This window comes from Gopherus evgoodei, chromosome 11 (genome assembly GCF_007399415.2).
Source record: "Gopherus evgoodei ecotype Sinaloan lineage chromosome 11, rGopEvg1_v1.p, whole genome shotgun sequence".
Lineage (NCBI taxonomy): Eukaryota > Metazoa > Chordata > Testudines > Testudinidae > Gopherus > Gopherus evgoodei.
The window spans coordinates 62,964,345-62,978,488 of NC_044332.1; the positions used below are offsets into that span (position 1 = coordinate 62,964,345).

A 14,144-nucleotide genomic window follows, 5' to 3' on the forward strand; every position below is an offset into this window, starting at 1 on the left:
TGTTTAAGAGAACTTTGATAATTACCAAATATCAAATTATCAAACACCAAACATTATCGAAAAATATTTGAAAAATAGAAAGACTTATTTGAAAGATGTCACTAATGTGATTTTAAAGATATAATTTAAAGAAGCAAAGATTATATTTGAAGAGATTATTTAAAAACAGATATAACAGGCTAGCATTTCAATACTGGTCTCAAGAACCTACCGCTTCATTTGAGAAACATAGCAAACTCTCAAAACTACAGTGTCAGGGAAGAAACAAAGCAGAGCAATAATGTGGAAACTTTCAAACTCTCACAAATCCTTGTAGATTTTTGCAAGCTGCAATGCAGGGATCCAACATTTTTAAAGACTTCAATACTTTGGCACAATGATAGTGACATTTTATATTACTTCTTTCATCCAGACAGATCTCATGAGCACTTTACAAATAGTCCCTTCCATTTAATTCAGTCACTAATCAATCTGATCAATGTAATTTGAACCAAAATATCAGAAGCCAAATCATATAAAAATAAAACCCAACTCCCACCTTTTATTTTGACAATACTAGACTATCATTATTGGATGATTCAATAATAGCTATGTAAAACTGCTTAATAATGAAAATTAGGATTTTTAGTGTAATACAAGTAAAAAGGAGCCAGGAAGACTCATATTACTGAAGAATGATTATAAGTAAAAACTTAGTTATAAGACATTATAAACAGTGTCATGTGCTATGCAAATTGTGATAAGCATCCTGGAAGTTAAATAAGCTGTTGAACGTGATTTCGGTTTTAACCAGTAAAGAGAACAAATCTGGAGAGATTTATGCTCTGGTTATTATTAAAATGTCAATATTTACCCACAGTGGAACCCATGATTAATACAATAATTTCAAATTCTAAATGCAGGGGAAAGCTGTCGTGATCTCAGGTACATTTGTGTGGCAAATATAGGTACATGCTGACTTTTTAAATGGTAACATTGTATGTGTATGCAGAAAGTACATATACACAGTGATTGTCTTTAAAACAAAAGAAAATTTTCCCATAGCCACTGCACAGAAATGCAAGGCTACCAGTGTTTTCCCCTATACTTTGAATAGGAGATCTCTGTGATAAACTGCATAGCATGACTGAAAGGAGCTTACTTTTTAATGGCTTCTGTTGTAACAGCACAGCAACAAATCATCAACAATGGGGAAGAAAGTGGAAAGGCCCCATACATTCCTTTCTGCAAATTTAAGATCACAAAACGTTTCCTTCACAAACCCACTGACTGAAAATTACACATTTTATTTGAACCTGATCCACTAAAAAGTTTTTATGCTTCAAATTATCCTCCTAAAAATAGATTATTATAGCCTGCATAAACCTATCTAAGGGTAAGGGAATTGAATGGCAAATTGGAAAAAAGTGTTCCAACCTCTGAGGAAAAAAGTTTATTTAAATGTGTACATTGCTCTTATCTTAACTTTAGTTCAAACATAGACCATGGGACCGTAGGCCAAAAACACACTTTAAAAGTCTCTCTCTGAGCTCACGTGGAGCTGCGGAAGTAAGTGAAAGGAGAATTAAATGCTTTTTATCACTACAGAGGGATGTGACTCCAGGTTAAAGTCATTGGTAGGGCAGTGTACAAGAGTCTCCAGTGCAGTTGTCAGATAGCACCTAGTTTTAAATTGTGGATTTAAAAATGAACTAAATTCTCACAGACGATCATCTTTTTGCTCTGTTTATCAGTTACAAAAAAGGAAAAATGAGTTTAGCAATATTTTGAAACTGATTTTAAGAAGTCTCTCCTAGGCTGAATGGCATGAGCCAAGTTTTCTGTAAGTGGCTGCCAGTTTGTCAAGCATATGCACAGTTGTTAGGGCAATCTTAGGTGCTTGTACATATCCAAAGGCCAGGTTAAATTCCCTTTTATTTGGCTGTGTGTTTCTAAAGCCCCTTAATGCAGGTGTCAGCTAATGGCAAGATGGCATTTGAGTTCTTTAGGTACAGTAATTCTTTAGTGGTTTTAGCGTTTTCCCCTCTTGGCAATAAACTTACTTTTGTTTCTCTCAGCAGAAACTGCAAATCTCGCCCACTAAGGATGCCATGGTTTTTCACGTAGCTGGGCATATGGACAGTACTTGTCCCGTGGACAGTTCCATGGACTTCCATGTAGGTATGAATGATGTCCAAATAAGCCTTCTTATCCTATAAAATAAAACAAAGTTTGTTTTAGTCTTTACAAACAAACAAAGAAGTGATGCTGTCCTAATCAGAACTGGCTACCTACCTAAACAATGTCTCAAAGCCCTAAATGAAAGAAGGCCAGTGGTTTTCATCTTTCATAACCACATCTTTGACATAAGACTTGATAGTATATTATATGATTAGCATTTTAAAGTCTTAATTTCAATATGTTTTGTGCTAGTTTGCAATACAGACAGCCTGCTCCTGTTGGACACAACTCAATGGGGAAATTGCTATTAATTTCAAGGGAGCACAACCAGGCCCTCAAACCGTAATAACTAAGACAATACATTTTTACAAGACAGAAATGTTTTCAGTTCACTTCTACACATAATAAACTCAATTTTGTAACCCACACTTATTCCACTTTCATTGGACTACTTATGCAAGCGGTCACCACTTTTGCACAGTCGTGCAAAAAACAGTTACCAAGTTTGGCTTAAAAAAATGGGTTAGAAGAGTTGTTGAGGTATTTCTGTCAGGAACTCAATATAATTGGCCTTGGCTCATCCTCACTGTGAAGAAAGAAGGAGTTCTTCTTATCTCACTAGTGCCATGTCCCTACTTTCTCTCAAGATTTGGACATAAGCCTCCATACAGTGTAGTCCTAACACCAAGAAACAAATGTCTTGTCTCTTTGGTGCCAGGACATTTCTAGGCTTGTATTTTCCACCCTACTTGATTTGTCATAGGCAACCTCTACACACCATTATTTGACAGCTATGTATAGGAAAGTTGGCCAACAGTGATATTGAAGTTCCCTCGAGGGGAAGGAGACTAGGAAAATCCTATTACCTGGAAGCCTGGGACAGTAAGACACACAGCCTAGACAAGTGACATTTTATAATGTACTGCTTACCAAAAACGGACGTGCATTAAGTATTCAGTGCAGCCAATCTGAGGCTTGAAAATAAAAGATGGTTTCTAGCTTTAGCTTCCTCTGTGGTTGGGTAACACTTGCAGGGAAGTGGACAACTTGCTCTTTCACAGCCTCCCCCATTGATAAATGTCTCTGATCAGCCAGTTGTGCCCCATAATACATTTTAGGAAGAATGCACTGGCTAATTATTATTTGTGTCAACAAAAATATTGAGAGAACCAAACTTTCTTGTCTGATAACTAAATCCAAGATCCAGATTGTCCTTGTACAAATCAACATATGAAAAAGGCTTTTGTAGTCTGGAGGACGGAAAAAGGCAGGGATGAAGGAGCTATCCAACTCTGGCAGCTGCTGCTAAGTCTCTACAAAACCTTAAAGCCACATAAAATACTGTATAAGCCACAAGATAAGTTAATTCAAAGGCTATCTAGACAATAATAATAATAATAATAATAATAATAATAATAATAAAGTACAGTTAAGTACTACTTCCTACAATCCCAACAACTCAAAAATATTTCATTAGGATTAGGGACAGGGAAAGGCAGAGAGTATAATGAATAAACTCACTTGAGAGAAAGGTTTCACACAGTATATTACAGTAAATGAAACAGCAAAGCAGAATTTACATTCTTAATATTGGCTGAGAAAACTCAAAGTCATGCATAAACAGAGTTCTGAAAAGCCAATTTTCAAGCATAAGAATAGTAAACAGATAATAATGCTTAGCTCTTATATAGTGTTTTTCATTATTAGATCCCAAAACATTTCACAAGGGAGGTCAGTATATCTATCCCCATTTTACAGATGGGGAAAATGAGGCACAGAGAAGTGAAATGACTTGCCCAAGGTCACCCAGCAAACTCGTAGGAGAGCTGGAAATAGAATTTAGGTCTTCTGAGACTTTTTAAAAATTATTTTTTCCACTGACTGTTAAAGGTGCCTGACTCACACCACTTCCGCTGTGACCAGGAAGGACCTCTTCCAGGGCTAAAAGGGCGTTCTGTCTCCAGGCCTATTGTCAAAGGCTTTTTCCTGAGGCGCCTCCTCCCTTTTACTGATTCAGCCTTGCTCTGTGGTCGGAAATCTTTAATGGGTACCCAGGTTCAAACCAAAGCAATGCAGGGTCATTGTCTTGTCTAACTTCAAAAAGGGTACCTTCCCCTACTCAAGGCCTCAGCCACAATTCAAGTGCTCATCAGCTGGGGTGGATTAATGCATCAGCTCATTGCGAATACAGTCATGAAATTCAGAAGATCCCAGAAATTAGAGGTGGAAGGGGCCTACACTATTAGTTCATCTCCATCTCTGGTTCTTGGTTGTGTACTTACTAGCATTTTGTCTCAAGTTATGAGGCTTTCATCACTTCCCTTGGAAGACCATTATGAAACACTGTATAGACTTCAACGCTCCTGGCCTCCCACAGATGTTAAAATTGAGGAAACAGAGGCAAAGCAACTTAATGGAGTCCACACAAGAAGTCAGTGGCCAAGTCAGGAATAGAACACTCAGTCCCTTCCCAATTCCCAAACCCATGCTCAGCTGTCATGAAATTATGCTTATAAAACTGCCCTCATTCTCTGTTCTGTCCTAAATAATTCCTCTCACTGGTGTTCACACCCTTCAAATAACTGTAAATGTATGTCCCTCTTTAGTTATCTTTGAATACAGCAGTACATATTTAATGACTTCTACATTTTTCCCCACAGGTGAATCCATTTGTTGTTCTTTTCTGAACTTTAAATTTCTCAATACATGTGTGGTAAGGAGGTGCCCAGTACTGAACATGACATGCTAGGAGCAATTATGCCACAGCTATATTCTATTATGTGTATTACAAGAGCACCCTAATTGAGGCTGGCGCTCCATTGTGATGGGCAATGAACACACAGTAGGAAACAGTCCCTAATGGAACAGCTTTCAATCTAAAGAGACAAGACAAACAAAAGGTTGGAAGAGAAACAGAGACATAGAATTGAAGTGACTTTTTCAGTGCCACAACAACAGGTGAATGGAACAGCTTTCAGTAGATGCTTTGTCTTATCTCAAGTCCTATTCCAGCAGCCTTCAAAATGGGCTATGTTCCCTTTTGAGGCAGTGATAGACTCATAGACTCCAGGGTCAGAAGGGACCAATGTGATCATCTAGTCCGACCCCCTGCACAAAGCAGGCCACAGAACCTACTCATCCACTTCTATAACAAACCCCTAACTTATGTCCGAGTTATTGAAGTCTTCAAATTGTGGTTTGAAGACCTCAAGCTGCAGAGAATCCACCAGCAAGTGACCCATGCCCCACGCTGCAGAGGTAGGCAAAAAACCTCCAGGGCCTCTGCCAATCTGCCCTGGGAGGAAAATTCCTTCCCGACCCCAAATATGGCGATCAGCTAAACCCTGAGCATGTGGGCAAGACTCACCAGCCAGCACTCAGAAAAGAATTCTCTGCATTCTCTGTGATATAATACAACATCTCTGAGCGCGTAGCCCCAAATTATTTTGGCTTTTTCCTGCCGCATTGAATGAAAACTCATGTCTAATTTGCTATCCAATATCACCCTAAATACCTGTAGAACTAAGCTCCAGGGCCCTATCTCCCATTGGAAGTTGTTTTTTTTTTTTTTTTTTTTTAACTTTATGACCTACAGGCTACATATAAATAACACATAAAAGAACAAACCAAACCTTCAATACATGCGAGATACTATTCTCAACAACGAGATAAAGAAAACACAGAGTTGGCTAGAATAAAATGCCATGGTATCGTTTATTTCTTTAGATATTTACAATTATAGCTTAAGGCTATATATGTAGTATTATTAGCAACTCAAATAATATATTTAGTGCCTGGAAATAATAGCTTCAGGTGAATTATGTACTTTAAAATACCACAGGGATAAGCCAACTAGGTTACACTAGCAATAAAATATAACATTAAGCGCCCTGCTGTACCACTGCGACTTACATATTATTCTCACAGTATGTTTTTCATTTGTAAACGATCTTTATTTTTTAAAATAGTGCCTTACAAGAGTAAGTGCTTTGCAAAAGGTAAAATCTCATCACGCTCCACTGAGGAAGGCACTTCAAGTATTATCCTTTTATTAGAAGCAAACTGAGCAGAGAGATGTTAAGTGACTTGCCCAAGGTCATGCAGTAAATCATTGGAAAAGCAGGCAACAGAAACCAAGAGCTTGGATTTCCAGTCTCTGTTGCCATCATTAGTTAACATGAACACATTGCTATCTGAAAAATGCAGACTTCAAAATTAACCAAGTACGTAAGAACCCCAAATTCCTAAAGTTTATAAAGTAGAATATACACAACTGAAAAGCGAGATAGGACTTAGGATCAGATATATTTCACACGGTAAATGAAAAGAGCTTCCTGAAAATAAGAGAATACTAACATTTAGAAAATAACTTTACTAGTCAAAATGCTCACAATGGGTTTGGAGTTTTTGGGGGTGGATTACAGAAATCCCTTTGATGTAGGCTTTTCTTTCAAGTTGCAGAACTACAAATTGTAAAACCCATTCCTGTTTTCTTAATGCAGTTGAGGTTTACTGATAGTGGCATATCTTAATCCACTGTGCCTGCCTAAACAAAGTCCAGGAGTTATGGTTCAGTGTTTTAAAGGTGAAAATAGATAAGCATAGGTATTAATGAAAACATAATCTGCCAACTGTAGAAACAATAATAAACTCACCTTGAAAATCTTATCAGCAAAAGTCATATAGTGTACACTATAAATAAAACCATGATAATATGAATATATTGTAAGTGGCAGAGAAAAAAACAGCTAAAAAGAAAAATAGATGTTACTGATTTCAGAGAAATAAATAGTTACCCAGCTCTTACACAGCACATTTCTTCTTAAAATAAAAACAAGCACAAGTTATCCAGTCTTCACAGCTCCTCCTAGAGGTTCCTAAAGAACCATACACATTATTCCATTTCAGAGATATAGCAACAGAAGAACCGAGGCCCTCTTATTTAGGTACCTAAAGATGCAAATAGAGACGCAGTCGGATTTTCAAAAGTGCCTAATTCCCATTGAAATCTCTCTCTTTAGCGAACTTTTCCATTATGAAAATACAATGGGGTATATATAAGACACTTATTCGCACTGTCATCTCAAGCCAATTCTCCAATTCCTCCTATTGCGCAACAGAAGTACACTTTTTCACTGTGAGTTGTCTTCTTCAGAAGCAATTCTACAGAAGCAATTTTCCCACAAAACAGAATTAAAAAGGTAGGAGATGGAATAAACAAAAATTCTTCTAAAGAAGCAATAGAAAAGATACTGTATAAAATATAAACCATTCCTTGATGCTGCCAGAATGTCTATATTTATTAACAGACTTCAAAATCACCGAATGTGTCCCAATTTGTTTATGTAGTGTAGCTGTAGCAGTACCAGTCCCAGGATATGAAATAGACAAGTGGGTGAGGTAATTTTTTTTTTTTTTGGACCAACTTCTGTTGGTGACAGACAAGCTTTTACATTACCTTATCCACCTAGTCTCTCCATTTGTTTAATTATTCCATTCATATTGTGCCAACTGAGTTGGTTATTAAAGCCATTCTGCCTTGGAAGAAGTATTCTTTTTTGCCTGTGTCAATTAAATCTTCCTAGATCTACGGTCTGTTTCTTCATATAATTATTTTGAAATATGGTCAGGAAAATAAACGCCCACAACATATTGTACAACTTTTATTTTTCTGAACAGTAGGAAAATGTTAGAAAATTGTTCTTAATAAATTTGAAAAATTTAACCAAATGTATTATTATATAGAGAATTCAGTAAAGCATCTAAGATTTAGGTAGGAAAATACATAATCATATACAAGTAGATGTTTTTAAGATGACTTTTATAGTTACATTAAGTGGATTTCTCCCTCCCTCCAACATTTGATATTATAGCAGTGAAATATTTTTTCTAACAAAGAGACAATACAAGCTTCTGCACACTGCTAAGACAATGCACTTCAATTCTGACGTTTTGCAAGCACAAAATATGAATACTTTAAGGTTAAGTAATTTAATTCCTTTCTTCAATAAACCATGCAATACTAATGTTCTAAATCAAAGAAAACTACCTGAATGAAATGCACCTCATTTTGATGCTTAATTTACTGGAACAAAAATAAAGTATTTTGTTATAATGTAGAGTTAAGTGCATTTTTTATATTTTAACAAATGAGCAGTTCCCCCCATAATGTGACAGTAAAATGAATGTGAGGTAAATACCTAAAACCTACTGAATTTGATTTTTAAATGGGTTTGAAACCTTTATTTAAACTCAGAAAAGGAAAATGTTGTTTCTGAAAATAATACATTCTCTAATGCAGGGACAGAAAGTTTTTGGCCTGAGGACCACATCTGGGAATAGAAATTGTATGGCAGGCCATGAATGCTCACAAAATTGCGGTTGGGGTACACGCTCTGGGATGGACCAAAAATGAGGAGTTCGGGGGGGGCGCTCTGGGACTAGGTGCAGAGGGTGGGATGAGGGCTCTGGCTGGGGTGTGGGCTCGGGGCTGGGGCTGGGGATGAGGGGTTTGGAGTGCAGGAGGGTGCCCTGGGCTGAGATTGATGGGTTTGGAGGCCAGGAATGGGATCAGGCCTGGAGTAGGGGGTTGGAGTGTAGGGAGAGGCTCAGGGTCCAGGCGGCACTTACCTCAAGTGGCTCCCAGAAGCAGTGGCATGTCCCTTCTCCGGCTCCTATGTGGAGGTGCAGCCAGGCGCTCTGCATGCCGCCCCATCCACAGGCACCGCCCCTGCAGTTCCCAGTGGCTGCCATTACCGGCCAATGGATGTTGCAAGGGCAGAGTGCAGAGTGGAGGTCCCTGGCTGCCCCTATGAATAGGAACCAGAGTAAGGGCCATACCACTGCTTCTGGGAGCTAGGATGACCAGATGAGGGATGTGAAATATCGGGACGCGTGGGGATGTGTGTGAGTGCGCGCGCTGGCAGAGAAACAAAAAACACCAAGAGCCGGTGACGGAGGAAGAAACAAAACAAAAAATCAAGAGCCACCAAAGCACAGGAAAAATTGGTGAGGGCTGAGCACCCACCGGCAGCTCTACGCCCCGCCCCCTGCACCAGTTCACCTTCACTCTGCCTCCACCTCCCCTGAGCTGGCTGTCGCGTCCTGCTTCTCCCGCCTCTCTCCACTTGCGCTGCCATACAGCTGATAAGCACAAGCCTGGGAGGGAGAGGTGAGGAGGAGGAATGCAGTGTGCTTGGGGAAGAGGCAGGGCCAAGGAGGGAATTTGGGGAGAGATCCAATAGGGCAGTGAGGCGGCGAGGCTGGGGACGGGGATTTGGGGAGGGATCCAATGGGAGAGGGAGGGGTGGAGTCAGGGTGGAGTCCGGATTGGAGTTGGAGTGAGGGGGCATGGGCCCCCTCTGCCTGTGAGCTGGAGGGCAAAATATCGGGACAATTCGTGTCCTGACTATGGGACAAACAAGCAAATATAGGAACGTCTGGTCACCCTACCGGGAGCTGCGTGGCACGCACCCTGACTGGAGCGTCAGAGGGGGGCCATGCCACTGTTTCTGGGAGCCATGGGAAGCGGCCCCTGACCCTTGAGTGAGGCAAGCAATAACAATGATTAGGCTCCTGGTAAGCAAGAATTCCACTAATGATGAAAACTTTGAGGATCTTTAGTCATTGTTCTTCAGTTTTCACCATTTAGCCTTCTGGAATGAACCGCAGAAGTAAAAAGCATGTTGCCAACATATATTTCTCAGTGCATAGAGATAAAGGTAAATTTGTCATACCTGCAAACAGTTATTCTGCTAGTTCCTCCTATTTCAAGTCTGACTATAGCATATAGCAACAGGTGGCAAGAGAGATCAACTGAGATGTATTATATTTTCCTTCATTATGAGCCCCCAATGACAACCATTTCACAGCACACAACCCCCAAATCTAAATATTTTCTGGCCTAAAATATTTGAGAAGTGCACAGGAAGGTGTAGCAATAATTCACATGTACAACACATATGGCAAAGTTTAGAAATTCACTGGAGAGATGTGCACATCAGAACGAGCAGATAGGTATCCTCAAAACCTAGACACCAGAATAGGACTAATCTGGGAAGAACAATTAGGTTCCTTGTTCAGTTCAGATTTCTCATCAGACTCTTTAACCAGTCTGGAGTAATCCCAGTGGAACCCCTTCGAATACTCCAAAGCTCTCAGGCAGGAAAAATAATTCAAACAAAAACATGTTCTCTTCCATTGGCGCTTGACAGCACAGCTGGCATCACTTTCTCATAAAATGAGTTGTAACTCTCTTCAGCTTTACCACAGAGATTATTCAGGGTAGGTCTTCTAGTGAAGGCCATGCGGAGTCATTGCTGTTTCCATAACAAACAAGAGCAGCCAGATTACTCATCAAGGAAATCCTGTTAATATTTGCAAAAACATGGTACAGAAAATGCTGTAAATCATACTGCTAAACATTTATCTTGTTGGAAAAGTATTTATGAGAGCAAGATAGAATAATTAATTTGATTCTCTGTTCTTGTTTGTGCTACTCTGAGACAATAAGGAATATGTCCTTTGAACCTTGTATCCAAAAACAATTCCCATCACTTGAACTAAGGATGAATTTCTATTTATTTCAAAGAGTGCTAGTACCAGAAGCAACTAGCACTAGTTATTTTTCCAGCTTTGTAACCAGTAAGATACAAGATTACTGCAAAAAACCTCAGAAGTACCGTTATTTGGTCTTTTGACAAAAAAATCTGTCTCTTCTTATGGTAATAATGAATTTCTCAGTTCTGGTATGTATTTTGGGGAAGCCCCATTCTCTCTCAAAATAATTTATTCCACTTGATGAAAGGGGCAATTCTTAGCAAGAATTTGGTCAAAGCAAGACTAATCCTCACATCTACACTACCTGCTACGCTTTCTTAACACAGTAATCTACATATGCAACAAAACTGTGTCTATGCAAAAAAAATGGGCGATGACAGTATCATCTTCAGAAATAGCCCTGATTTTAGGGGTAACACTGAACCTTATTTTTGTGTTACTATTCCAAGTGTTACCCTTTATCTTCAATTATTGTTTGTAATTTATTGGAACACAGATTTCCCAGAAACCACGATTTCCGCTCTTTAGAATATTGTCCAATGGCAGAGAGACTGGGAACAACCACTATAGGCGACAGTCTTCCTGAAAGTGCCCAGGCCAACCCTTCTCTCTCTAAAATGGTCACTGTCCAGGGAGCAAATATAATTCCCTTCAACTATGCACAGTACTCTGTACAGTAAAAACACACACAAATCCCTTCTTGACTTCTAGTACCAACTGGGTAAACAGAGGTTAATTTAATCCAGCCTTTGCCATCTCAGATATTTGGTCAACTGTAGAGAAAAGCCAAGGCCAGAACCGCAAGCCTGAAACGCGTCTATAAACTTTGAAATAGCCCAGCAAAGACCTTCATTGCTAGGGCTCATCTGTAATCAAGAAGGAGCCCAGGGATGCCCAGGTATATTTACTTGTAGATCCCTTGCTCCTGAAGGAAAATAAAACAGGGGAGTTCCTGAGGCATAAAGGGAAGGGAAACCTCCTTCCTCCAAATCTGTTATGTTCTAGACCTCTCTAGAGGTCCAAACTGAATAAGTGTCCACCAATAACTAAGATGCCCAAATTCAGGAAAGTACCTACATTCAAGGTAGCACTTAAATACATGCTTGAGTAGTTTCCTGAATCAGGACCTAAGCCAAAACATAAATAATGTAGCATCCAAAATAGAATTCATTCCTCAGATAATCTAGTTTTTAAAAAGTAACGGATACTGAAACTCAAATGAGTTATTAGAAATATTAGCTGGCCTACCTGTACCATTGTGAAGGGCTGTATGGTATAGCCTACACACACTGTTTCTGTTTGCAGAGTGAGCTCCTATAGTCCAGATTGGAAAGGGCTGATTTGTAATAGGCACTATAGTTTGAAGAGTTACTCATGGGAAGAGATGTGAAACAAACAAAAAGTAAGCAATCTTATAAAAAAACAAAACTATTATCCAAAAAAATATAGCAGACCAACCAAACCCCTTCCCTAAAGTCAAGTGAAACTTCTGAGTAACTGGAAAAATGACAGTCTCCCTTCTGTTTCCTGTACAGATGCACCCTCAATTTGTTCCTTCCATAAAACACACTCCTTTCTCCTCCTGCCCAGAAAACCACAAACCAAACCAAACCAAACCCCACAAACCTTCTTAAGCTACTTTAGACTGTAAACCCTTATTTAGTTTGTGATCTGCTTGGGTCAGACCCCGTTTTCTCATTTGACTATAAAGCACCAAAAAATACATACATATACATCTGTATAGACAAAATACAGATCTCACAGATGTGTCCATGTCTCTGTGCATTTTAACTTTCTCCTTTTCATTTTATTTGTCTGGGTTAAACTAAATGCTCCTTGGGACAAATGTCCTGGAAAGTGTCATATAAATTAAAAAATAAAATAAAAATCTACAATCGCTTTTTTATTTTTTACATCAATGTCACAAATAACCATGGATTTTTGCAAATTCAAAGACACTGCATAAAGGAAACTATCAAAATTGGTGTACCAAGCTTAATGTATAATTAACTAACCTGTTGCAAGTGCATTAGAAAGTACAGATCGATAAATAAATCAGGATCTTCAGTTTGAAAGTCAATTCATTATCACTTTTAATTTCAACATCCTTTCATTCACTGCTTGGTGCTTCCTTACAGCATCTTGTTATCTACAAATGTATTTCATCCAAAATCATTTAACTGGATGCCACCAGGTTTTTTGTCTTGTGTTTTGGTTCTCTCCAAAATAAAGTGAAGTAAAAGCAGATTCCAGACTACTGGCTGTGAATGCAAAATTGACTTGTTCAGTTCTTGGCACAGGTTTTGATCAGACTGGCTCAGTCTCTCCTTTTCTGTTGCTCATAGTGCAAACTAGGCTTACAGCATTAAAATCAAATCAAAAAGCAGCAAATGATTTCTTCTCATTCCCAAAATGGGAAGTTCTACTAGCTTTTAGTCATTTTATTTGACAGCTACAATAAACTTGCCATTTAAGAAAGACACTTTTGTTGATCATTGCGCACAGAACTGTTATTACTTTATGCTAACTATTTCTATCTACTTTTAAAAGCCTTATGATAAAGCCTTTCACATCAAAGGAATGGAATGACAACCATCTTTCCCTAAGGCACTGTCACCAGAAAGATATAGCCTGAAGGGTTGAAGTCTTAAACTGGGTAAATTAAAATTTCAGAAGTATAATGCTGCTGTAATAATAAATGGAAGCATGACACAAAGAAAACTGAAGTCTCCTTTTACTCTGCTTGAAGCTGGTGCAGTAAAGGCATCAACTTAAACTTGCTTTAATTTCAATTTGGCAGCCTAGATTATGACAAATTTTCATGATTTTAAATTATTCAGGTCACCTTCACATAATATTAGTCTCATTCACCACTAAACAACATTATGTTCACAATCACAGGCCAATTATGTTAGAGAACGATTAATCAGAGCCCTTGTTTGCCTGGTGGTCCTTGTAGTTCAAATTGTAAAACATATGGAGACTAGTTTGTGGTCCCAGGTTTAGTTTCCCTTATTAAAAATGAGAACGTGACAGTTTTAAAAAACTTTTATTAGTGCAATTTTAAAAAACAAGAACTGCTGTTGTAGGTGTTGGCACATTCCCTGAATGTACCCCTTTCATCTTTCAGAAGTCCTAATACCTGGACGTTTATTTGTCCTATGCCAGATCAAAGGTAGGTGGAAGCCCGATATCTGCCTTATGTTAAGATTATGCCACACTCTAAAGTTGTCCTAACCAGAGAATATGCGGTTTTAAGAAAGAACCACTTTAATTTTCAAAACAGAAGACAAGCTAGGAATGCAAAACAAGAGCACAAATGATGCACTTTGGTGCATGAACACTGTGGAGAAACTAGAGTTATTTGTGAGGGAGAGATGTATAGCAGAACTCTGTTTATCCGACCCTCCATAATCCGGCTCTCC

General features: G+C 38.7%; 1 protein-coding gene across 5 annotated transcripts in view; it reads right to left on the reverse strand.

Annotated features, from left to right (window-relative positions):
• The window catches only part of MGAT5 (alpha-1,6-mannosylglycoprotein 6-beta-N-acetylglucosaminyltransferase), a 172,701-nt gene that overhangs the window by 35,252 nt on the left and 123,305 nt on the right, over window positions 1–14,144 (reverse strand). For all 5 annotated transcript variants that reach the window (XR_004002604.1, XR_004002602.1, XR_004002603.1 and 2 more), the window contains exon 11: window positions 2,043–2,192. Coding sequence is in view for 1 of the 5 variants with exons in the window: in XM_030579978.1 (XP_030435838.1) it covers window positions 2,043–2,192 (150 nt within the window). In the remaining 4 variants the exon portion in view is untranslated. The remainder of the gene's footprint in view (window positions 1–2,042; window positions 2,193–14,144) is intronic.